Source organism: Struthio camelus, chromosome 1, assembly GCF_040807025.1.
Source record: "Struthio camelus isolate bStrCam1 chromosome 1, bStrCam1.hap1, whole genome shotgun sequence".
Taxonomy (NCBI): Eukaryota; Metazoa; Chordata; class Aves; order Struthioniformes; family Struthionidae; genus Struthio; species Struthio camelus.
The window spans coordinates 8291551-8317798 of NC_090942.1; the positions used below are offsets into that span (position 1 = coordinate 8291551).

General features: G+C 44.7%; 1 protein-coding gene across 5 annotated transcripts in view; it reads right to left on the reverse strand.

The window, feature by feature from the left end:
• FRMD4A (FERM domain containing 4A) overlaps nt 1–26248 on the reverse strand; it is a 392727-nt gene that overhangs the window by 219160 nt on the left and 147319 nt on the right. For 2 of the 5 annotated variants that reach the window (XM_068915593.1, XM_068915748.1), the window contains exon 1: nt 709–816. The exons of 2 other annotated variants lie outside the window; for them this stretch is intronic. In XM_068915593.1, coding sequence (XP_068771694.1) covers nt 709–801 — 93 coding nt within the window. In that variant the 5' untranslated portion in view covers nt 802–816. Of the gene's footprint in view, nt 1–708; nt 817–14865; nt 15195–26248 lie in introns of those variants that run through there. One more of the 5 variants, XM_068915663.1, reaches the window with a different exon arrangement.

The window sequence follows — 26248 nt, forward strand, 5'->3', positions numbered from 1 at the left end:
CTCTTTGCAAAGTCCTGCTGCCTCCCGCCTCGCTTGCAATAAGGCAACAGCGTCTCCTTGATGAACTCTGGGATTGTCACACAGGCAGTATCATGTTGACTCACTGGCCATTCGATTGATGATTCGAGCCGTGCATCATTGTGTAGCATGCATTAACACCGCTTGCTAGCGTGCACCGCACAGTCCACGTTACGCCATGCCACCACTGATGCCGGTTAACTCTGTACACCACTGCCAGCAGAGATGCTCGTGGGCAGCTGCATCTATGTTTGCTTATACAGAGCCCTTGTCCATCACCCTTCTCCATCATCCTGAGATTTCTACTGGCATTTATTATTTGACATGGCCATTTACTCCCCACAGCCACTGGTTATTACTGCCATATGCCGTCACAGCCTCAGCAAGCATCGATTACTAGAAACTACCCCTTTAACACTGATCATCTCCAAATATTATCAAAGAGCTTCTGACTAGTTTTAATTACTACATGCTATCATTACTGTTTCTGCTGGTGCCGACTACTACCCTAACTTATCAGACAGCCTGTGACTAGTACTAATTACCGCACACCATCACACAGGTCCTACCTGCACTAATTCCTACACACCATGACATAACCCCTATTAGCTCTGATTGCTAACAGGGCAGAGCGTTGCCACCCTCTTTGCCCTGTGGGCATGCATCCAGTACAAAGAAAGCATGGCTTACCCTCTCCACACTGCGTCTCCTCAGTGATCCATACGGTATCTTGAACAAAAGTCTTCGGGTCCTACCCGGAGTCACAGCTGTCTGTACTACCATAGTGCGGTGCTAACTCGTGTGCGTGTGCGTGTGTGTGTGTGTGCGCGCGCGCACGTGTGCGAGCGAGAGAGAGAGAGAGTTCACAGCAGACAGAGGCTGCCTTGGAAATAACTTTCAGTCTCATCCAGATTTTCCAACTATCACATAGCTGAGTGGGTTTTCACATCAGACCGTATGAGTCAAGATGCGGTTTGTCTGAAAGGAGGAGGGGAAGAAAAAAAAAAAAAAAGAAAGAAAGGAAACCCCCAGCCTGGTAACCCTAACAACGTGTTTTAAGCAGCATATCTTTAGCTTCCGTCTGTTTCTCAGTGTGGTTTGCTCAGCAGGATTGCTGTGCCACAGAGGTGGGAGAATTAAGCTTCTGGGGAGAATGTTCCAAAAATGTCAAGCTCGCTTCTTGTTGCTACAGATGGTAACCAGGTCAGTTGTCTAATCAAAGCTCTATCAGACTTATTATACATGATGTCATGTGACTGCAGACCCCTCTGGTTTGCTGTACAGTAGATCACATGTGCACCTTAAAAAGAATATCTGGTGTATCACCATCTGGCGCAGAGATTAATGTTAAATCCCACGTTCAGATATTCCTCTCTCCTGGATGTTGGAGAGCACACATACAGAGCAGCTGGGCTCTAAAAGGTTCCCTAGGCTGCTCAGTTAAACACGAGCACTCACTCGATAAGGCTGTATGTTGTATATAGCACAGTGCAGTACACACGTAAGTACAAAGAGCACACATTTATCATTCACTGCATCTACTTCTCCCCCTATGCATTCGTATGTGACTTCTGTGTAACTTATAGAAATTATTACGTTGGAGTTGTCTGAAACTGTAAAGTGTTGTCTGCACTTCACAGAGTCAGTCTTACCAGCCACTTCTTTTTTCTCTTATAAGGCCACAGTGGAGAACACTAGACAAAGACATTTCAAAGAAGTTTGAAACAGTTTTTACTTTTTAAATAGTAAACAAGCGGTTTGAAAGTGGACAAATTTCTTTCCCTTCCCACAGAATTTCTGAAACAGCAAGAATTGTCCCAAAGCAGGCAGATGTGATTTTGAATTTTTGCAGAAAGCGTGTTTTGGATGCTGTGCTCATGTTCATATTCCGTTACAGGTACTGGTCCAGATGCAGTTTTGAATTAACATATGCAAAGCAGGAGTTTCTCAGCCCACCCACTCCATGCTGGTGTTCTGAATTTCCTTAGTAAAACATAAAAGATCTTGGCCCATTCTCTTTTCCTTATAGCGTTCTAGTTGGGGGACCAAATTCTGCTGAGCTACGGAGCCAATCCCTTCCTCCATGTATTGTTCTCGTTTTAATGCAAAACTAAAAATATTTGATTTTGATCAAAGTCCAAAAGCCAGGATGAAGGCGTTAGGGACATGACATTAAAGCGACTGTTTAAAATAAATAGGAGAAACACTATATCTGCCCAGCAGATGCACATGCCTTAAAGCCGGTCAAAGAGAAAACCCAGCAGCTTGATGTGGGAAATTCTAAATATTAAAACAATCGGCCTTTGTTCATAATTAGTTCCACATGGCTTTTACCAAACAGAGTGAGAGAGACAGGAAAAGATGGAAATATCTTAAGTATGACGGACTTGTGTAGATTCTTTATATGTACTAGGTGCAGAGTTACGATCTTTGCCTCTTACATTTTTTTTAAATGGTCGTTAAAACCTCTCTTCTATCTCAAGTGATTCCCACCCGTTTCTGTAAGAACCAGGTACCTGCCAGCTGCTCCCAGTGAATCTGCACTTGCATCAGCAAAGCCAATGGGGATTTCCCAGTGGAGAAAGTGGCACAGGCGACTGCGATCTGCCTTACTATGTCTGACTAAAAACTGAGTCACGTCTGAGCCAGGACCTAGCTGAGCCCTCCCCGTTAAGCTGAGCCCTGTGATGTGGCGCTCCTTTTCCCACCACCCCCCTTCCACAACGGTGTTCGCATTTCTCTGGGCAGGGTGCAACATTTCCCGTGGTCCAACCTGTGCCTGCGAGATGGTTGGAGGACACTAACCTTCCTTGTGCGTGTGAAAGCTGCTCCATCCGGCAGAAAGACCAATGCTGTAGCTAGATCTTTATCCACTAGAGGGGACAAAGAGCTGTAACACACATCTCCACCCGTATCTATAAACAGATGAACTCAGGGACCAGCCACAATCAGTCTAGTGGTACCAGCTTGAAGCACCACATGGACTGATTTGCTCTGCTGAGTTCTGTCCTGCCTTAGCTAGGTTGTGACTGGGGACTCCCAAGCTCATTGTTTCTTCACCCTTCACCCTGTGCTGTCTGTTCTGCAGACATAGCATGGCTGCCAGGGACTGCCTGACTACCTTCCCTATGAATGGGTCTGGAAGGAGAACATTAGTTCAATCATTCGCACAGACCACAAGTTCTTTGCTTGGGTTTTTGGGTCTTGCAAATAAAATGGAAATTTGCGTGTAGTTCAAGGCAGCTGAAAAAAAAAAATAGAAATATTCTCTCCTTTGCAGGAAACCTCTAGTGTATGCGAAAAGTAGAAGAAATCCTTTCATTTGCATGGTATTGGAACTGGCTCCAACAAGATCCCTGCGTATCCTGGTAGACCTGACCATTCCCTCACTTACAGTGCCGCACACCGGGCACAACTCTACTGGTACCCACAGAATCACATAAAACTAGGGACCTGGACCCCCTATGACACTTTTTTCAACCTCATTCCTCAATTCCCAATCAATACAAGTCTGGAGACAGGAAACCAAACCAGAATCATCAAGAATGTGGAAACCACCCAGAAGCATGTGAATCTGAGTTATTTTTAGAGTTGTTCAAAGCACAGTCTGGAACGCAGGTGTATAGGATAGTTTGGTAATGTAAAATGGGCTGTCAAGATTGTCTTTCATGGGAATGCCTCACATGTAGAAGATAATCTTGCTTGCACTTTGACTCCTGACCATGTTTTTTTCTCTATGCTAGCTCTCTATACTAGTCATTTTCTCTATATTGTGTGGAGCATCAGGGTTCTTCTGGTTTGCTATTCCCAGGAGACTGAAGCTCAAATTCTCATACTCAAAGTTTAATCAAGTTAGACCCTGGTAGCGTGGATGCAGGATGTGCAATGGCTACAACACCAGGAGCAGATGACTCCCCTGGGAGATGGCACATGCACCTCTCAGTGCTGGTCCTTCCAAAGCAGACTGGCTCTGGATTGATATAACCTAACAGTTCTCTCTGCACTCCACATGGCCCCTGCTGCAATGTAAGAAGCAATTATACTTTGTTGTATGTGTTTTTCAAGTCCGAGCGCTACGATGAAGTGAGGTGGGTGCAGGAGCACACCGAGGTAGTATTTTCATAGCATGCACCTGAAGGGAGGCGCTACTTGCCCTGGGATGCAATATGAGGACATGGGTAAAAAGGGATGACCTGGAGCTGCACAGATGGCTGGGAGAGTGTTGGAGGAGCAGCCAGGCGGAGGGAGTCAAACCTCTGCACTGCATAGGGTCTGAGAGTGATCTCTTCTGAGCCACACTTGCGTTTTGTTTCAGAGAGAAATGGTTCATTCTACAAGATAGACCTTGGAAGTGAACTAGCACCTGCAGAGTGGATGATCAAAGAGTCAGGAGTGAACTAAGGTGCTAAGTATTTTCTGCATTGGCTTCTGCCCAGGACGGAGTAGAAGTGCTTGTGGCAGATGTAGGCATGTCCAAGGACACTTCAGTCCATCCTTCTCTGAATTTCCCCCTGGAGAAATTTCCCCCCTCTTTCCTACAGCTGACTGTAAAGCTAGACTAAAGCGACCAGACTCATAACTACGGCTTTATCCAACTGTACTGTCTGGAGAGATGATCTCTGACTGAACTGCTCAGTAAGAAATAAAAGTTAAACTATTGTAAAAGAACATCCCGACCTTGCTGCCACAGACCCACAGACCCTCAGTACAGACTTGCTGTATTTACTAACTGCTGAAAGATGAAACATTTTAAAGCAGTGGATGCTTTTCAGTACTAATTGCAAGCTGCCAGGAATAGTGGTTTGTGGTAAAAATGCAACAGACGAAAGTACATTCCAACAGATTGCTATTAAGACTAGAGTTTTTTGTCTTTAATGAAAAAGAGAAAGAAATAATGTACTGATGCAAAACGTGTGTTATATTTGGAATGGAGAAGTCAAGTTTTGAGCCAGTGTATGCCCACTGGAGATCAGTAAATGGAAATTAGTGACAGCAGTGGCAAAGACTGAAATGCAATATGCTGTATTAAAGATCTATCAGTGAGTTTTGTAAAACTGAAAAGTCTCTCAATTTAGAAATGCCCACTTTAGTGCTGTACTCCATGAATAACAGCAGAACGATAACTACAGTTCCTGCCAGTGTTTTCCAACCTGGCAGATAACTGTCATCCCTATCAATAGCAAAGCCAAATTCTTCCCTGGAGTCCTGAAAGGGAACCCACTGGTATCTGAGCTCTTTAGCAGCTCCTACCAATTTTAGTGGATTTTTCCCACTGTAAGAAAACCCTCCTGTGGGTGCTGCCACAGGAAGCCTGGGGGCTGCCCTGTGTGTGCGAGGTTGCATCATGGCCGGGTGGTCTTGCAGCCCTTCAAGCTGCCTGTCTACTTTGAGCATGCAGGGCAGCTGCTGAAGCAGCTCCTGCTTCTGCATGCTGCGGCAGGGCCACCTCGACTTTGCCTGGCTGCCCGGTGAGCAAGTTCTCTGGAGCTAATCTTTTATTTGGATGCTAAGATGAAAGGAGTGGAAGGGGTATTTCTGCTAAGCGGGAAAAGCAGACTTGTAGTGATAAACAGTGTACCCTGCTAGGCAAAGGAAATTTGGCTTTTGCTGCTCTTGTGTGTGAAACACTCTTTTCCCTGCCTTAACCTCTGCTGTTCTTGTCCTGAATCGTGCAGTGCGTTAGGTTGCATACATGCATCCTCTGTGAGTGCCTTTGCTGGGTGGCAGCAAACCAGCCTGAATATGAAGGCCAGCCCTGTGCTTGAACACAGATTCTTACTTTATTTTACTCTATTTTGGTACTGTGGGTTGTGCAGAGATCAGTGCTGTGATGGACTGCTTATGCAGCAGGTCCTTCACTTGAGTAGGAATTAAGGCTCCCGTGGTAGCTTTGCATTGCTCTACAGCAAGGTTGTCTAATCATCTGCGTTTATAGACATGTTAATAGGTCTGACTGGAGTGAACCTAAACAAAAAACCCAGAACCAAGCACTTCTGGACTCACAGAAGTTCAGATGTGTATTGCCATAGGTTAACTCAGAACATAATGTTAGATGTTTCTAAATTTCTTCATTCATTGGTATTCCAGTAGAAATGTCCACATAGCCACCCACCTGGTGCCACCAGCCTTGAGTGAGATGGACAATGGCTGGCAGCTATGCATGAAACCCAGGATGTCTCCTGCTGAGCCTGCACCTAGCCAAGTGCTCAGACCCATCAGCTGGTGTGTCCACCAAGTCAGGAAATAGTTGACAAAATCTCCAGGACAGAGATGATAAGGTCACACTGCTCTAAAGCTCTGAAAAGAGGCCTAGTCTAGTGCTGGAAGGAGCGCTGGTCCTCTTAATTCATAGCTGAGAAGGGAAGCTACAATATGCAACATATCTCCAGTGTAAGAGCCATGTGCGTGGTGTGACGAAGGTACCCGTGGCAGAGTCAATTCTCTGAACGCATTGATTTAAGTCCTTGAGAGAATGGACTAGACTGACAGAGTGGAGGCTGTTCTAATGTGCGAAAGTGCCAGAAAGCAAAAAAGCAACATTTCCAAACACAGCACTAACTTCAAAACTCCTTCTGATCGTAAAAGGGGTCGTCACAGCCTCCAGTGGAAGTCAAAGGTGCACAGAATGGCATAGACACGGACACTCCAGAAAATGTCTTCAGAAAAGAGACACCCTTCCTCTTCCTGCCACCACCACATAGCAGAGGACTGGTGCATGAGCTGGAGGAGTAGCCTCCATCTCACCTCCAGTTCTCCTGCCCATCTGGTGTCCCGTGTGTGGTACTTGCTTGGAAAAGTGGTCCTAGCCTCTGTGTATCCTGATGGATGCGCTGCTGGCACAGCCCTGCTGCAACAACAGGAGCAGATAGGAGCAGGGGCCTCTGCTGGATGGAAGGAAATTTCCCTTGTGCTTTGGTGTGCCTGGAGGTCAATTATTTTCCCACATAACTCAGGGAGACAGTAATTAATTAGGGAGGGAACTTTACTGACCCCATGGCCCTTGAGACGCGCCCCTATAAGGATCATGAAAAGGGACCAGAGAGGCCTTCTCTGACTTCCAGAGCTTGTATAAACAAAGGAGGAGATATCTGGCAACACCACCATCTTCCCACACCATGGATTTGTAGCAGAAGCTGGATGTCGTGTGGACAATAGCAGCATGCACTGATCTGGGATAGGACTATGCAGTATTTTCTGTCAGGGATCTGATCTAAAGCCCTTGCAAAGCCAATGATTGCAGAGGGATGTGCAGATGATTGGAACACCTCGGTATCAAGCCCTAAAATTATTCCCCCGTTGTGCTCAGCACTGCCTATTTGCTTCGGTTTCTGAAGAAGTTAGGGTTTACTCAGCATGGCATGGAGGGCACTCAACCTCACGCTACATGCAAGCCTTTAAGACACTATGTGACATATGGACTATGCCAAACACTGTGAAGATATGTTTTCCTTTGTGCCATGTAACTTTTGTTCTTTTTAAACGTCATCCTTATTACATGCGCTTTGATTGGCCTTGATATATCATAGGAAAGTGTGTGTGCATATAAGGTAAGAAGAGAGTTTTGTTGCCTAAGAGACAGCTGCATGGATAGCGGAGAGGCTATCATGTCCCTAAAGAAAAAAAGGAAGTAGAAGACTGCTGGGAGATTTTAGGAGATTTTTAACCCTTGGCAGGCCTGGTATGTAGCCTCTCAGGCAAATGTTGTTTTGTAGTTGAGGTCCTGAAGGCATGTAATAATGATGTCTTCTGTCTAAGTAAGGAGAAAACTGTTTGCCCAAAACTAAAAGAGGAACTGCTAATATTGGCAAAATACAAAAAGAATTTGGTTGTGTTCTAAGCTTTGTAGACTTACGCGGACAGATACAGAAACGTGATGAGCTTGTCTGGCTCTCTGGACCGTAGACTTTGGCGTTTCTACATGTAATTCCTATCAGGTTACAATTTTTGCTTGAGCTCTACTATATCTACCTAGCTGTAACAACATCCTACCTCAGCTGCAGAGGACATCCAGCGTGGTGTTTACCTCTCACAGCTTTGGTTGCCTTCATTTGAGCTTGCCATCTGTACTCTTTTCATCACCCGTAAAGAAAAATGGGCGCTTGCAAGGCTAGAGTCACTTTACGTTTTGTAGTTACCTACTTTAGTGGCTGCTAAACCCTAGCTAACCCTCGTTACTGGAGTGCCGGGGCTGGATTCAAAAAACAACTGAACATATTTGTGAAGGAACATCTACTGTGGACTGCTAAATTCAAAGTCACCACTTCTGGGTCAATAAATGCCTCAAAACGGAGATTACTGATGGTGAAAAAATAACTGTGGAAACTGTGGCTGTGTACTTGCCCTGTTCTTGCAGCTGTCTATAGGCACCTGTTGTTGATTGCTGCCTGAGACAAGCTGCTGGACTAGATGATTCATTGGAATGGTGTAGCATGGTCATTTTTGTGCTCTCATTTTTAGAAAGGTCTCTCTAAACAAAACCTCATTAAGACCTACCTAATAGCATCTCTTTAATGTCTCAGGCTTGGCGGGTGCTGAACAGCTTCAGCTTTTAGTGCCGGTTAAGGGGCCTGATTCTGCTCCTACCCACTACACTGACAAAACTCAGACAGACTCCGGTGGTGCAAGATGAGGCTTTAAATCTGCAAACCGGATGCTGAGGATAAACTGGAGGATGCTGCTGTTGCCAGAGAGAATCTCATTAGAAGCTGCTTCAAAGAACTTATTCCTCTGATAAATAAATAAGTAATAAAAATAAATAAACAGCAGGAAATGCCCTCTGCTTTGCAGAGGGTGAGGTTAACCCTCACCCTTTTGCATTATAAATGATTTGTGACTGCTCCAAGTACAGACTTGCCACTTGCTCTTCTGTTAGCAAGTCCTGGCACCCTGACAAAGCCACACAATTTATTGATGCTATAGAGGTTAATGGATCACTTTACATGTTGATAATGTCTTATTATTGCTTTGGTTATTAAGAATAATGTAACACAGATATCAGGAGCTGATAGTAACTGTAAGAATGTTTGTTCGATTATAGAAGGGATGAAGACTGCTGTGGGCAGGATTCACTGTGCAATTTGTGGTCTAAGCGAGTTTATCACAGCCACCTTTCTACACCTCTCTTTTCCACAGGTTGTCCTCAGTACCGACTATTGGAGCGGCCATTGATTGCCAGTGTTCAACACCTGGGAAAAGAGCATGGTAAATGCTGCAATTGCCCCACGAATGGACAGAAAACAACGCCTAGCTATGCTAATGGGTGCTAAGACTACATGTAAAGGCACATTTGATCCTTGGCATTAGAGATTTGTGTCCCAGATGTGTATGGTTTGGATTATTCTGGGGTTGTGGTGGAGTATTATAGTCTGGAGGGAATATATCACCGAACTGGGATTCTGGAAGTCGTGTTTCTCCTCTCTTTTGTGCTGGGAGGGAGAGAAGGGTGGTGCTCAAATTGTTTTGTTTCCCTCTGTCTCAGTTTCCCGATCTGTAAAATGATAGCGATAACACTGGCTATCTCTCTAGGGCACTTTGAGACTTGCTGAGGAAAAGAGCAGCTCTTATCACAGCTGCTTTTGTTGCCGCTTCTCTATTACTATTAAATAATAAACAGGCCACTTCACTAAGGTAGCATAAATGCTCTTCTCTTAGCAGCTCCGTTTTACGGGCTGGAATACATGGACATTGGTAGCAACCATTCCAGATCCTTACTGCAACGTGGTGGCCTTCTCTACCTCGTGGTGCTTTCCCCATTGCCACGGTCTGCCAGGGAGCCCTGCATTCTCTTGGCACCCTCTGTCCAAGGGAGCTCACCCACATTTTGGGCTCTTCAAAGGGTAAGGGTCTGAAGCCCGTTCCTTTGAACATCCAGCTTTAGATATGACTGGATACAAGAGTCTGACTCCTACCTTAAATTCTGCTCATCATTAGCTGGCAGAAGAAGGAGCCAGAATACTTGCAGCTTCACACATAGTCCCACCCTCCCCCTGCCTAAATTATGGTATTAGAAGCACATATTAAGTTTCTTCTCCTTGTTATTTTGATGTTAACTCTGCCAGGACTTGACAATGTGTAGAGAGAGAAGAACAGCTGTTTCTCGGGATGATGGCGAATGCTAGCGTGTAGCAAACCAGTCACTTTTTTTCTTCCTGCGCTAGTTGCTACATCCACCTAGGGCAAAGCAACACTGCCCCTCTCCATGCTGGGAAACTTTCATAAATGTCACTTCCATCAGGGAGCCTGCTTTATCAGCCAGCCTGGCTGGCTGATACAGGAAGCTCTCAGGCTCTCCTCTCATGTCCCTTCTCTCCAGTATACTTGATTATATGTATGTATGAATACATATACATATATATGTACATATATGTATAGATGTGTGTGTGTGTGTACATATATATGTAGAGGTATATCTGTATGGTGTGGTGGGAGGGAGGCTGTGCAGCTGGCTGGGGGAATAGGTGGCTGTGGGAATACAAATGAAGGCATGGAGTGTACTGCAGATCTGGCAGGCTTGGTTGTGTTTGGATGGTATGTAAGACCCCATGAAGCATTGGCTATTAATCGCCTGTTCTTTCCCAGGCTGTGTTTAGACTGAGCCAGGGATACAGTGCTAGTGCTTTAAAGACTTCATCTAAGGCTCTCTTTTTCTCTTAGGACATCCACCACAGTCCTGTCAGGCCTGCCTTCAGGAATCAGTCTCCTTTTTCAGGCTGGCTGATGTCTGACTACTTCAGACTCACTTTTCCACGAGGATAATAATCTCTTTGCCTGTTTACCTGAAAGTCTGTTTTTTCCAGTTCTACAGCTGCATTCGTAATACAAGGAAAAACCAGCCGTCAGCAGGCTCCACAGCCCACCTCACTCCTGAACTCTGCCAGACATCCCATGCAAAGCGCAACAGGCATGCTGGGCCTAGGAATTGCGGAGGCTCACTCCACCGGTCCAGAGGCAGGGCTTGGAAGTAGGCAAGATTGGCCCTGAGGTGTATCTTGAAGGTCTCCAGTGACTGCCTGCACGAGAATAAGCAGTGAGTCCAGGAGTGAGGAGTTTTGCTCAGAGGAACCCTTTGTTACCATTGAAATAAGGATTCAGAGACTGTATTTCTTATGCAGATCCCCTTTTCCCCTTAACACACCCGAGGGACCCGCTGAGCTTGTCCCTGCAGTGCCTCACCGCTTTGGCCCCTGCTCCTCTCTGTGCCTCCTTGGCTGGGCTTGTAGAGGCAGCCAAGTCCCTGCTCAACAAGCAGTTCATAGGAAGCCTGCTGGTGATGACAGCTAATTGTGAAATGTCATGTCTGAGGCTTCCCTTTTATCTCATCTTGTAGAATCCAGCAAAGCTCTCCAATGTCCTTTGGTAATACGGGAAAGGAAGTGTCAATACAGCAACAGCTGCTTTTCTGATAGTGGGCTGACAACGCAGCGAGTACATGATGTCATGGAAGGAAGCGGCAGCTGATGCCATGTGTGCAAATCCTAAGTCGGTGCAAAAAAAAAAAAAAAAAAAACACCCTATCACCCTCCCCACCCTTGTTCCCATGTAATACTAGCTTTTGAGGGGAAGTATTAAAGGCATCTGCTGCCAAGACCTGCTGTGGCTTCTCATCCTCCCTGTGAAATGAACACAGTCCACGTGAGTTACTACAGGGTAACTAAACTTCACATACACCAAAAAAAACCCTGGCCCAATCCTGCAGTCTTTCTTCAATTTTTCTTCCTGCAGAAGCCAAATTACATTATGGTGGGTTAGCCTGAGCTGAGCTAGGGCTCAGTTTTCTTTAGAAACCAGTGGTTATTTTACATTTGTTGTCTGCCGCAGTCTTTCTCTCTATGCTGTCATAAAAGGAGCTTGCTAACTCAGCCGTTGTCAAAGTGGGCTTTGCTAGGGTGCCCTGGTCTGGGAGTGCTTACTGCCTTTGTAGTTCAGTACACACTGAAACTAGGTTTCTTCAGAGGAAAAAGAGGCAAGCCAAGGCTCCACAAATGACAGCTCCCTGGTTTTGTAAGTAATCACTTGATTTGGAGCAATGAAGGGCACAGGAGAATTGGAACAGTGGCGTGCCGGTGATAGATTGCTTCCCTCTTTGAGCAATAAAGCCGACGTGGATGAAGATGCATGTCATGGAGCACTCTTCGAGCTCATTCTCGGGGGGGTTCTCCTACCTGATGGTCTATCTGCCTGCAGCCCCTTCAACTCCTCCAGTCTGGCCCAGTGCTGCTAACACAAGTGTTAGTCTGGCAAAATGCTTGATAACAGATTAATGACCTCAGATGAACCTGGCTACTTGAATAATCTATGACAACAGAGCTTTAGGTCTTGCCTTTCCTTCATATTGAGTTTCATATTTATTTTTCTGTATACAGTTTAGAGGTTATTTTTAGCACTGTTCAGTGGACAGGTGGTTTAAGATCAAACACAGCTACAAGGCGAAGCAGTATATGACTAAAGCTAGAAACTTGTGCTTGGTTGTGTCAGACAAAATGATTCTACTTTTGGAATATTTGATCTAGATTATTCAAAATTCTTCCTGCCTTTGTTCCTAGTTTTTGGAAGAACCTAGTTAGTTCAAAACATGATTGCTCGTCAGGAAAAACATATTTCCTTGATTTGCACAGAGGCTAGATTAGATTCCCAGTCCTGATAATCAAAGTAAGTCATGAGGCTTGGATGTGCTACGGCTGAGTCTTGATGCATCTGCCCCCACAGAGGGACAAGCAGGGCTAAGCAGCCAGGCTGGAACATGGAATCAACACTGCTGTACTGTTCACAGCACCCAACGCCCCTACACAATGCTGCATAGATACACCAGCCCTTCCAGAGAGTGCTGATGTCTCCGACATGGCACAGCATGGCACGGCATAGACGTGCCCCTTTAAGTCACAGCTTCAGCTGTAGCTGAAATAGCCCAGCTGGGTACATTTCATTGAGTTTCTGAAATTATACATGGTGGGGACTAGTTCAAAACACAACGGGAGAAGAGATGCATTAATTTCATGCGCTGAGGCAACCTACACCTCTGGACGATTTGGCCCACGCTTTATATGGTCAATTGTCATCCTCATTAGAAAAAAATACCGTGAAGAAAGACCCTTTCATGCAGGAAAGAAGGTACACAAAAGAATGGACAAAGCCTAAGCACAGTTCTGTAACAGTACCGAGGGTGAAGCCTGAAGCGTCAGAGAAGGAATGATTCCCCATGACCTCTCCCATAGGGTCAGGGTGGTTCCCACTGGCTTTCTAGATGCTGGTAGCTTTTTCAGATACTACTTGGCACTACCAAGCAATAAAACACCTTTAAATGCCCAGAGTTTAATGACACCTGGCATGCGGAGGGCATTCAGCCTCCCAGGCATCGACCTGGTGAAGTGATGCTGAGGTAGCAATAGACCAAGAGGTATCGTGGTGCCAAGCAGGCTTATTATACGGCAACTGCAATAGTACAAAGAAAGCACTGGCCCCTTCCCACGCAGAGGAACTTTCACCTCATGCTACAGTCATGAGACGTTGAGAACATCACATCTTTTCCTGCCGTGAGGTTTTAACCCATGAGAATTTTCTCTGCGTGAATGCCTGTGATGCATGGCACTCACAACTAGGAAAAGAAACTGAATCCAGAGTGGCAAACAGGCTTTAGATGGACACATATATTGCAACCTAAAGAATAATTGAGTATTTCATACCCTATGGAGAGGCGTTGACAGGACAGCTTCCAAATGTTTTCCTCAACCCTCATTTCAGCAACCTGTGGGAAAGAGGAGAGGGCACTCCCCAAAGGGCTGAGTGGAGATGCCAGCAGGGTGGGGGCTTGAACCATTTATCTCAAAGGAGATATGGAAGCTTTAACCACTGGAACATGGGCTGGAAAGACAGCACGTCCTCTTTTTCTTTGCTTTAGTGGTTGATGACTAAGATTCTTCAACACAACACCCTAAAACCTGAAGCATTTAAAAGATGCCAAAATGAAGTATTCTGAAAGTTCAGAATGTCACTTGGCATCTTATTTTACAGCCTGAATTCACAAACAGTATAAATCACCTTGGCATGATATTTTTTTTAAAGAAGATAAATGATTTGGCAATCCCTTATCATTGCTTCCTTCCTACCCCCTGAAAAATGCTTCTGAAACATGGCCATCTCAGACCTTTAGGCAAAAACCACAGAGCTGGGTATGAAAAGGGAGGAATCTATTTTGAAAGGTTTTGATATTTTCAATAAACTGTTTGAAAGAGACTATAGAGACAGATTCTAATCTCAGACATGCAGAAGCAAATCACATATTGCTTCACTGAGCTGTGATGATTTCAAGGAAGCAATTCCAGATTAACACTGGTTTAAAGTGTTTGACATATCCAGGAGGAATAAACCTGATTTTCTTGAAAGCCCAAGTGTCTTTTGCTTGTTCCTTCATCTCTTTCAAAACGAACCCGAAAGTCAAGCAAGTAAAAGTCTGTAATCTAACAATTATAAAAACCCTAAAGACGAGGACAATTGATGCTAAGCCATATGCAGTTTAAATGCTCTGTCAGTGTAGTTCCTTTTACAAAGACATTCCCAGAACTATTCTGACCAAATCTCTCCTTTTCATGTGCTTCATTAAAATTGTAGATGATATACAAAATCAATGCAAAATACACCTGCTCTGGGGTCACACGGTTTCAGTTTTACATATTATTGCTTGCAGTAGATGCTTTAACTATATCATAATACATTGGTAGTGCTGGACATATTGTTTGTCAGGAAACGTAAAGGAATTAAGTCCATGCAACATTTGAATATGCCATTGAATTCGTAGGCTGCTTTCTGAATTGTTAGCACCTTGCTTTAAATAGGAGATTGTAGCTTACTTACGAACACATCCATCAGTAGGTGTTCCAGCGTCACTTCAATATCCTCTAGTTTAGCTGCTAAAGTCATTCTGAAGTCAAATGTTAGCGCCGAGCGGAGAAGAGCCCTCAGGAGTCCCAATCCACACTGCCTGTGGTCAAAGCTAGTTCTCAAACTGCAGCAAATGAGTTTCTTACAGATGATAAAGAAAATCAGGGAAACTAAAACATAACATCTGAGTCTAGATAGCTTTTGGACTCAGTATCGGCAGTCACAGTCCAGCTTGCAGGACTGAGGGTTATTCCATGTGTGCAAAATGGAAGCAGAGGCTGCAATATGCGTGCTGCTTTTCTTTTAGAGCTTCACAGTCAGAAACATGGAGTTATATCTGGGAAACCACAACAGAGGGAGGGAGAGACACACACAGAGGGAGAGAGAGGGAAGGAATGGAATAAACTGTCTTTGAGTATGGCTGATATTTATAGGACTACTTGTTTTGGACTCCAGTCCATTTCTCTGTTCATTTCTGACCTTTCGAAAACGGCTCAACACACTGGAGCGTATTGTAAAACGGGGGCAGCAGGTCCCACAGAAGTTGGCTGTGACCGGTGCTGGGCCAATTCACACAAGCACACCATCAATAGCTCTTTGTCAGAGCATATCAGGCTCTGCACTGTAGCTAGTGACAGAGGAGAGCACAGACGTGTAAAAAACAAGGAAATGAAAGTTGTTTGGGTACTAATTTTTTCCGAAGAGTATTAATAGATTCCCTTACCCACTCTCCAAAGCATCAACCTAAAGTACAAACCATGATGATGGCTGGGGTTGTTATGGAGGGGAATAACCTCAAATGATCCTGCAGAGTTTCATTCTGCAAATGTCCTGGACCCCGCTCCGAAATGTCCTCCCACTGCCGAACACTCTCAGCCCTGTAGCATCCCAGTGCAGGGTGCAAAGCACTTCCCAGGACCAGGCTTGTCCTTTTACTGCGTATGAGGAGAAGTTAAAAGCATAATCCTGAGTGCTTGCTGTTCCTCTGCACATCTACTCCTATTTACGTCAATGGAGAAAAGGTGACGTTGCTGCTTACTTATCGCTTTTTGTCTGTAGCGCTCAGAGCACCTCAACTAGCAGTAGGGTCCTGATGAGTCTAATTCAACCAAAGCTAAACTCAGTGGGGACCCTTCATGGGTTTTGGTTAGTGCTGTTTGGGAACCGTTGCCCTTATTTTATAGATAAGGAAACTGAGACATAGAAAGGAGAAATATTGAAAGTCATGGTCAAGAACGGTGCCAAACTTTTCTGAACCCTAGACAGTGTTAAATTCACCAGACTGCCTGGTCTTCCACACTGTCCACAGAGGAGGAAACAACTTGTGCATCTACGAAGCTCTTATTTATTTATTCAGTAAGTACCCACAGAGTTTGAAATCTCACAGTGAAATCTTGCATGTGATATGTTCCAGATGCTGGAAAAAATCCAGAAGGCTGCCCTAAAGGTTTCAGAAACTGAAGAGCAGCATTACTCATAAAGGTGCAAGATGGATTGAGTTGATGGAGCTTAGAGGGACCTCAAGTCATAAATTTGAACTAAATGTTCTCAGAGTTATAGCTGAAATCACATTTTCAGACATCTAGCATCAGTGTCTGAACAGGAGCTGCATCTGATGGTTGAGTTTTACTAGACAACAACATGATAGACCACTTGGGGCACGATATGATGGATAGTTTCAATAGCAAAGAAGGGCATGTAATTCATTTTCCAAGTGGACCAACGCTCAACCACAGAAGGCCCTGCATCAGATAGTATCTTAGCCACTCCAGAAATAAACTGAGCAATGGAAGCTTGCCTACTGCAGGGAGAGCCTCTTAACCGTGCACGTATCGCTCTTTTGTTAAAGTTTTGACAACGAGTATCCTCACCAGTCTGAGTGGAAGGATGTTTTAATGAGCGTAGGTAAAAAGACAAAGAAATATACTTGGAGGGTAATACATGGGAGGCTGTCAAAACTCAGGGAACCGTAATGCAGTATGCTGATGAGCAAGCTAGTAAGCAGTTCTCATCTCTGCAAGAAGCTACATAGGTTTCAGTGGAGGTGGATTTCATGTGCGCTGCTCTCTCAAAAGTAATCGCAGAAGACCTGATTGCTGCTAAATCCTTCATCTCCTCAGACTTTCATGGAAATTTAGAGCCCCTAGAAAGCTAAAGTTTCTACCTGCAAGAGCAGACTGGACAAAGGGGTGAATGACTGTCCTTTTGCAAGTCCTCATCTCTACTCCACAGCAACCGGTGCACAAACCGTGTCAGCAGGAGATAGCAAAGGTTCACCAGGAATGAATTGTGCATTTGTTCACCTCTAACTCATATTACTGTTCAATCAGTCTGACCAAAACAAAAACTTTACTGGAGTTAAACATGTGATCTCTTCCCCTCCCCAATTCCATTTATTGCACAATGGCTCTCTGTTAAATACAGAGATACGAAATTAAAGAACCTTTTCTGTAGGCCTCCTCAATGCAATAGCACAGGGCAAACGTGCCACTTGTGTTGCTTGACTGTCGCTGTAACTGCATTGTATCAGCTGCAGAGATAAGCAAAAGACATCTTCCAGGATCAGAATGCAGTTTCCACGTGACGGACACTTTGACTCCAACACAGGCTCATTTGTTCTCTTCTCAAAGATGAATTTCGAGATTATTTCAAAACTGATAGAGAAAATAGTGTCAGGCACAAGAAAATGGCCTAAGGGAAAACATAATGGCTTCCCTGACTCCCAATCGGGAGACATCTGCCACTAAAAATGCCGCATGCTCCACTGGTGACAGCAAGGAGGATGAATGGGTTTCTGGGTTCCAATGCAAGCTAAACTTTCAATAGTCTATGTTTCTCATTGTCACAGTAACATATATCAGAGAGATGAAGCTGAAGTCGGTGAGATATGCCAGCTCTTAGACTCTTGCAGTCACTTTATTCAGCATAGTGTTTCTCTGACTGATCGAAATTCATTCTATTTAGAGATGGTCAAAAATTTGGGGAAAATTTACTTGACTGAAAGATTTGCTTTGCTGAAACGAGTTCTGTGGAATTTGTCTAATTCTCTAGAATGCTGGGTATTTTGCACCCGGTGGATATCTCTCTCTCTTTTTTTTTGTTTTTAACCTTCAAATTACATAAAAAGTTTCAGTTTCGTAGCAAAGCACAATGGGAAAACACTTTAAAATCTATAAAATGTGCAGAAGATGAGATAAAAAGTTATTTTCCTTGCTCTAGTGATAACAAGCAGTTGGCTTAGTTGTGGTAAAAAATAATATTTAATATTTAAAAATGCCTAAAATAAGTACTTAAATACTTTTTAAAAGGGCCCCAGAATGTAGAAAGTTGTTTCACTCAATGCCTTGCAAAAATTGTTAGCAGAAATCAGGATCACAAAATCACAACATCTAAGCAGAAGAACTTATTTCAAACTCGTCAAAGCTTAGGGAGCTCTGAATCTACCTTATTTGCTCTCTTCTAACTCTCGACTTAACATTGCTTACCCCAAATGACCTCTTTTATGGAAATATCCAGTTAAATACATAAACAAGAAACCAACAGAATATAACTGGGTTCCCCAGAGATTATTCCCAAACCCTCCTTATGTCTGTGCATGTGTATCAAGCATCAAAATGAGATTGCAAGTAATAAGGAGAAGGTCTAATTTGGGTGATTCTTTACTAAGTCCAAACACTTTTCTTATCAAATCATTATTTCCATCTTTTTGAATTCCTGAGAATTTATTATTTTGGCCTTTGAAAGCATGAGACCTCTTCTATTTAAAGCAGAGCATCCATCTGACAACACACCAGGGTATTTGTGCAGAACAGGATGTTCTTCTACACCCACATTTTCCCCTCACTTCCTTCCTAGCTTTCTTCTACCATTTGGGAATAAGATATCAGAAGAGAGCTGAAGAGCGGAGACATTTGGAACACTTTTGCCAAAACGAGATTTCAGCAAAATGCACTGGTTTTCAAAACTGAAATGTTATATGGGGATACACTGGGTCCCAGAAGAGTTTTCTCAGGAGAGTTTCAGGGATGGGAGTGGTTGATGACAGGAGGAAAAAGTCACTCTGCAACTGATTGATTGAGGGCCAGTTTGCAAAGATGGGGTACTAAAGCAGAGTGCAAACTGTGCAAAGCCTAAAGCTAACAAGAATGGGTTAAAGAGTGGATATGAGGCTAATTAGCTCCAGGATGCTATGCTTTCACCATCCCAGCTTGCAAAAATAGAAGCCTAAGAGTATGGGAAGGAGAACAGGCAAATTATTGCTGTATGAGGCAAGAAGCACGGCTGGGTTGTGGACTAGAGAAGGGAACCTGGCTTGCCTGCACGGAATTAGCGTGGGGGCCAAGCTCTAGGTGAATGTGGATGTGAACGTGAATGATGAATATGGGTGAAGGTCTGTTTGGGGCAAATTCTTTGCACTGCCAGCCCACAGGCATAGGATGGGACGACAACTCTGCCGCGGCAAGCTGGGATGGGGATTCTACCCAACTAGAAGCCAAGTTTTATGAACACCTCTACTTTAAATAGTCAGAGTGAAGATCTGAACCTCAGTCTCCAGGCTGCCCTCTTTGGGATCTTATACACCTTTTTTCATGACAAGCCTCCCGTTGTGAGAAAATAGGTTTGCTGCAACAAAGTGTGAAGCTGCTCCCTTCAGAGATGAAGATGAAGGGTTCCCCCCCCTCAGCACGTGCAATGAAAATAGAAAGTGCTACAGAGCCCTAGGGGTCCATTTGTCCTCTTGGTAAGCTTGGATGACAGGCAAAGATCAGCTTCCAAAACCCTCCCTCCACCTCCACCTTTCCTCCTACATAAAACCTGGGATGTAGCAACTCATCAACTCGATGCCTCCAGGCTGGATTGCAGTAATTCACTGAATCTAGAGCTAAGCGTGAAGACTGCCAGGCTGCAGTTGGCCCAGGGCACAGCCATCTGCCTTCACCATGGTTCAGGGCACCATGAGTCAACCTCATCCTGCAGTAACTTTCAATGTCAGCTGAAGGCTTAGGTAATAATTTTCCAATGAGTGAATTACCTAATGCTACAGCAAAAGCTGAAGGTCGGCCTATGACCCAGCCCCAAAGACATGCTCCAGAATGAAATGCAACAGTTTCGTCTGCTGAAGGCATCCAATTATGGGGCAATATCTCCAGAAGAGGAGTCCTGCGAACCTAGAGCCTGTGCAATCAAGGCAATGATGAGCTCGCTCCTGGGATTCTGCAGGGATCTGGGCTGGGCCTGGTACGTTGCGGTCCAACATACTCGTAGATGACCTGAGAAAGGCTGTGACCAGTAAGGGAGCACAGTTTTCAGATGACACCATGGTATTCCAGGTAGCGAGGACAAGGGCCTGCAGAAAGATCTGATGAGACTGACTGAATGAGCAATAAAATTGCAAATTAAATTAAATGTGGCCAAAAGCAAAGTGATGTGCATGGCAGAAAAAATGTTCTGAATTTCACATATAAAATTATGGGCTCTGAGCTTACTCGAGAGTGAGATACTGGGATTATAATGGTTCTTTGAAATGTCAGGCCATTGCTTAGTAGCAATGGGAAAAGCGAATTAAATATTAGCAATTACTAGGAGGCAAGCAAAATATAGAATATCATTACGACACTGAGTAAATACGAGGTTCACCCACAACTTCAGTATTGCCCTTACATCCCTTCATCTCCAGAAAAGATATAGCAGTGATGGAAAGGCTTCAAGTAAAGGCGATAAGGATGAACAAATGTAGAAAAATGACTTCTATAAAGGAATGACTGCGGAAGCTACCCGGACTCTTCAGTCTGGAAAAAAAGATGCTTGATGGGGAAATGATGGAGATCTATAGAACGACGAGCGACGTGGAGAAGGTGATCAGGGATTGGCTGTTCACTGTTTCTTCCAATACAAGAGCAAAGATACATTAAATGAAGCCAGTAGGAGCTATGTTTGGAGAAAATAAAAGGAAGTGATTCCAGCACAACTAATAGCTGATCTGTGGCACTCCTTGCCAAAGGATGCTATGGATGCAAAATTTTGCATAAGTTCAAAAAAAGACTAGCCTAATTAAAGGAAGATAAATCCGTAGAGGGATACAGGATACCTTGAAGCCACATCAGACTTAGGAAGTCCCTGGTTTGCAAACGTCTGGAAGGTGGGAGGCTATCCTGTGAAAATATCATATATGTTTTTCACTCTTCCCTGGGCATCACTCATAGCCACTGTAGTCATAAGACTACTCTTATGTTTCAGTTCCGTATGAGACACTACCACAAATTTATTATGAATTTTCCTAAAAGCCTAAGCCGATTCCAGACTCTATAAAACAAAGTTCTCCATGTAGACCATTGACCCCCAAAAACCAGAAATGTCAGAGACTCCGTGAAGTCACTAGACCTTTAGATATTACTGCTAAGTTGGCATGGAAGGTATGTGCACACTCAGGTCATGGCAGCAGCAGAACTGGCTGCTCATCAAGGGCCTAAGCAACCCACAGTTGCCACCCGTTGAACAGGATCTACCCATCTCTCCCACACCAGGTTGGGCTTTTCTTTTTAAGAGGGATACATGCGTGTTTATTTCCCTTTATTTACAAATAAGCCTCCCAGAGTGCCTGATAAAACCCCTTGGAGGTGAAGCCACTTTGACTCGTAACTTGTTTTGCTTCTGGCAAAGCTGATGCTTGAGACCACCAGTGGAGAAAGGGACAGAGCACAGGGGATGATAAACTCAGTTATAACCTTTCCTTAGAGAGCGTCCAGCTCCCTTCCCTAAACAGTGTGGGCAGGGACTGCAAGCACACAGTGCTGTGCTGGGCAAGGCTCCACCGTGTTTGAAGACCTGTCAAAGGGCCTGTTGCGATCCTACTTGTCTGTCCATCTCCTCGCAGGCAATGGGATGCAGAACTAATTTCTTGTAGCTGAGGGGTTTGCCAGGCCTGGGCTGGCCAGGGCCGTCTGTTGAAGAATGAGCGTGGGAGTCCCATTCCTGACCTCTCACCCGCAGTGGGATTGACATAACTCCATAATGGAGAAAAATGCTGCTTCCACACGACAACAAGATAAACGTTTTTATAAGAAAGTCTCCAAATGGAAAGCGCCAACAGCCCTGAGGTATTACACAGAGAGAAGCGATGACTGGAGTTGAGCTACCCTGGCAGGTTTATCATCAAGGTTCACTCCAGCATGTAACACGGATATTTGTCTTTTTTATGAAGCGAGCTTAGCATTAGTAAAATAGAGTCTCAGTTCATCCTGCCACTGAAGAGTCCCAGGTGCTGTGGAGTGCCAGGCTTTCTGGTTAAAAATCTCAGCTATAATTTCTGTTTTACAGTTACTGTATTCTACCAACATCTCATCTCCTTCCTGGGCGTAGTTACCACTTTCTGTCTTTTCTCATTGCTCTCATTGCATTGCTGTCTCCTCACTGGGTGGTCCTTCTTTCCTTGATGGCTCCACACTACTCTCTGTAACTATGACATTGTTTTGTTTTCATGATTTAATTGAGTGTCCTGAAAGACATCCCTTGACTAGAAGGCATCTGTCTTCTGTCCTTTCCACATGCGCTTTCATTTAAAAGACACTCCACGAAAGGGAAGGGAAAACCTCAACTTTTCTTTCTGCTGGAGTGCCTCCAGGGCCAAACAAGTCCCCGGAGGATGGAGACCAGTGCAGCCCTTCTGTATTCAGCACAGATGAGCAGGGCGGGTAATGTTTTGATGGTCCTTGTATGTTTTCACCCCTAAGACAGGTCTGTGGTCATAGTCTAATGCCTACCCAGATCTGTCTCCCATGACAGGAAGCTCTGCAAGACAATTAAACTATCCAATCATAGCAATAGAAAAACAATGTATTAAGACATTAATAGCCCTTTTTTAAATATCAAGAAAAAACTGCCATTTTCTAATTCTATTTGCCACAACCTTAAAATTCAATGTCCTTCTAGATTCCTCCGTCACTTTCTCAAAACTTCATCCATTTCTCTTCAGTCTCTCTCATGTCTCCTTCTAACCTCAAGGTGACCTGCTGGGTAAGGTTTCACCATTAAAGAAGACTTTGTGCCTTGCTGCATTGATAAAGTTTCCTTGCGAGACCACTGTGCCATGCACATGCTCAAAGATGCCCAGGTGCCAGTGAGTCACATGAGCCTATTATTTAGCTTGCTGTGATCCCTCCTCATCTTCCCTTCTTGATGTAGCAAATCAGCTGCATTATTAAAATGATTAAAAATAGACTGAGCTCGCCTGAGACCGCATCTATAATGGATCAATTGCTTTTTATATAGTTCTGGCTCCCTACAGTGCTGCTTTGTCATGTCACTTTCACTGATTTGGACCAAATCTTGAAATAATAGGCACATTCAGGAGATATAAATATAGTTGTTTATTGCCTTAAAATGGGTCTACAGACAAATCACAGGCCCAGCTTCAGGTATTTGGAAGTTAAATCTTCTCCCTCTGTACTTCCTCTTTTTGGGCCTGAATCAAAAGCTGTTTTTGAAGTTTAGGGTCTGCTTTATCGTAAACTATAGGAACTAGTTCTGCTGCTCAGAAATCATTCCCTCATAGGACATTGATTTAAACAGCTCTTGGCTCAAGCCTGAATTTGATTCCAGTATGAAATAGTGTAGAGTTAACACTGAAAAGCTGCTCTATAGTGAAGTAAAAATAAATGCTCTGCATTGTGCAGCTTAACAGGGTGTTAATTTCTTGGGAGCGCATAAATAGGAGGCACAGAGCACATCTGTTTGCTGGCGTTCGGCAGGGAAAGAGCAGGGGAAATTTGGAGTCCTGCAACAAGGACAGGCTGAACTTTGTTCCCATGTCTTGTAGCACTACACAAAGTCTCCTCTGTAGAATAGCCAGTTAATTAAAAATGATATTTATGGTCCCCTTGTGATACGTGCCCGTAATCCTGCTATTAGCATTGCTACAGAAACTGGCGCTGCATGAGGGTGGGGGCTCCAGCGATGCTAACAACAGTCTCTCGTCTTCAGTGCTCCCCAGAGAGCTGGAGTCAACACGAGAGGGGACACGGGGACAGCTGCATCCCGCTCACGTGCGCCGTGTTTGCTGATGGGTTTTATGGCCCTGCCACTGCCCCGCACGCCGCGGGGTCTCCCCACGACCACACTAAGGCTGACAACGCTGGCCCCTCGCCTCTGGGTGCAAGGCTAACTGGGGGCTGAGCATGCCAGCAGATGCCCCTCAGCTTGCGGGGTCCTTAGAGGACGTCGTGTTGGGCTTTCTGCTTGGCCTGCAGATAGGGTACCGGGACACCTCCCTCTGTCCTGCTATCAAATTCCCAGGTGTTTTGCAAACAGAAGTGAACGAACCCACCTGGCGCCCCAGGTAAGACGCTGTCAGCTTGCATTATCGCTTGCTCACAGTTGCACACATGGAATTTAATGCACCCAAAAGCTCCAAAATGCCACCCTGCGCTCTGACCACTTGACTTCCCTTCCCCTTGCCGTTTGCTTCCCGTGACTCGCCTCGGACACAGGCCACAGCAACTGTCCTCCGATGGTCGCAGGATAGTCCCCCTTGTGCACCTGAGCATTTGGGAACAGTTGCATGGGTTCTTTCTAGGTGACGCAACAGTTTTTAGTTCACAAAGCCTGACAGCTCGAGAAGTGGTGTCCTGAACTTTTAAAATATGTGTACAATAAAACCTCATAGAAGCATCAGGGGAAGGAGAGGAGCAGGGGGGCTTTCCCTGACTTTAGGCCCCCTGTTTGGGCGGCTGCTCTGTAAATATCAGAAGGGAGAGGTTTCCCTCTGCGACTCTCTTAACTGCACCAGGGGCTCGTGGAGGGTATTTTGCCAGCGAGTCTCCGATCTCTGTTAGACTGAATTTAGAGAGCTGAAGAAGTGAAGCGATTTGCGATTTAACCCGACCAGGGGATGTCCCCAAGCCTATAATGGCAGCACGCTCCTATTTTTACATTCCAGCCCCAAAACGGGCCCTCACTCAGCCCCTCGAGGTCCTGCGCTGCCCCAGACAAGGACCATTCACCTCCTGGAGATGGTGTCCAGTCGTGGGGCCGAGGAAACAGCCAAAGGCAGCTTAAAAACACAAGTCCTATCATTGCTTGGTTCACATTCATTAAACTGGGTTTTCCAGCACTGCTGGATAACCTCTAGGCAGCTGCACTTAAAAAAAAAAAAAAAGACGGCACTATTTAACATTTCTGGGGAGTCCCAGGATTTTGGTTAAACATAAAGCTGCCTTTTACTGTTTGCATCCAGTTGCTGACAGCGTCTATTAATACACATTAATTTGTCCTAATAGCTGGACACTGCAAGTACACTACAGTAAGTTTTTAAAAGCTTAGTAAGAACAAGCTTCAGCTGTTGAATGTTTAACTTTAACTGCTACTAGATACATATGAGCTCCATCCTGACACCACTGAAAATAATAAGAAAAATCTCTTTTCCTTTAGCGTTTTGTTGCCAAATCCTCCCCTCTATTCATTTTTACAGACTGTTAGTCGGTTAAAAAGCACAGAGTCTACTAATAAAGAAAAAAAAAGATGATGAAAGTTAGAGAAACTCCTTGGCACGCTTTTTTTGGCTTTATGCTTTCAACTTTGAATTAGATGCCAAACCAGGAGAATGACACTGCAGAGGTCTGAGGCGTTAAAAAGCATGAATCAGACCTCAGCATGATTTTTTTTCCAAAGGAAAAGAAAAAGCCCCAAAGTAGAATTTTTTTAAAAATATTTTTTGGGTTCTTTCTCTTTGCCTTCTGGTTTCCGAGTTTCTGCATTATACTTAGCTGTATTTTAATGCTTTTCTTGACAGTAAAGAAGGGTAAAAAATTCTCTGTTTTCTCACAGAGTCTGACATTGCCACATAATCACTTGGTTGGAAGAGTCACGGTTTTAGGCAAGGCTCGGAGAGCACGAGAGTGGCTGGAGGACGCCTTTCCCCTGGATGTGAGGTTGGGCTGCTGCTTGCGGATCCTCTCCCCGTGGCTGTTGCAGCCGGTGGTGCAGGAAATGGGTCATTCCCTCCTTCTCCCACAAAATCGGACTGAAATTTCCAGGGGACCGTTCCTCAGAGCTGAGTTTGGCTCCAGTTCCCCCAAACCACAGCAAGGCTGCACCACCTCTCACCGCAGGACCATCCAGCAGCCTTACAGGACAGAAATCATCCCCCAAAGTAAGGGTATTTATGTTGTTTCCCGAGGGCTGCATTTGTTTTGCCCCGGCTGAGTTAAAGCTGTGGCTTTAACATGCCCTGGGGATAGAGCAGGAGAGACTGAGGCATCGCCAGGGCTTCTACTCAAGCAAAAAGATTTTTTAGCTGAATTTCCCGGATTATTCCGGACTGGAAGCCACGTGAGGCAGAAAGAAGGCAAAAAGAAGGTAA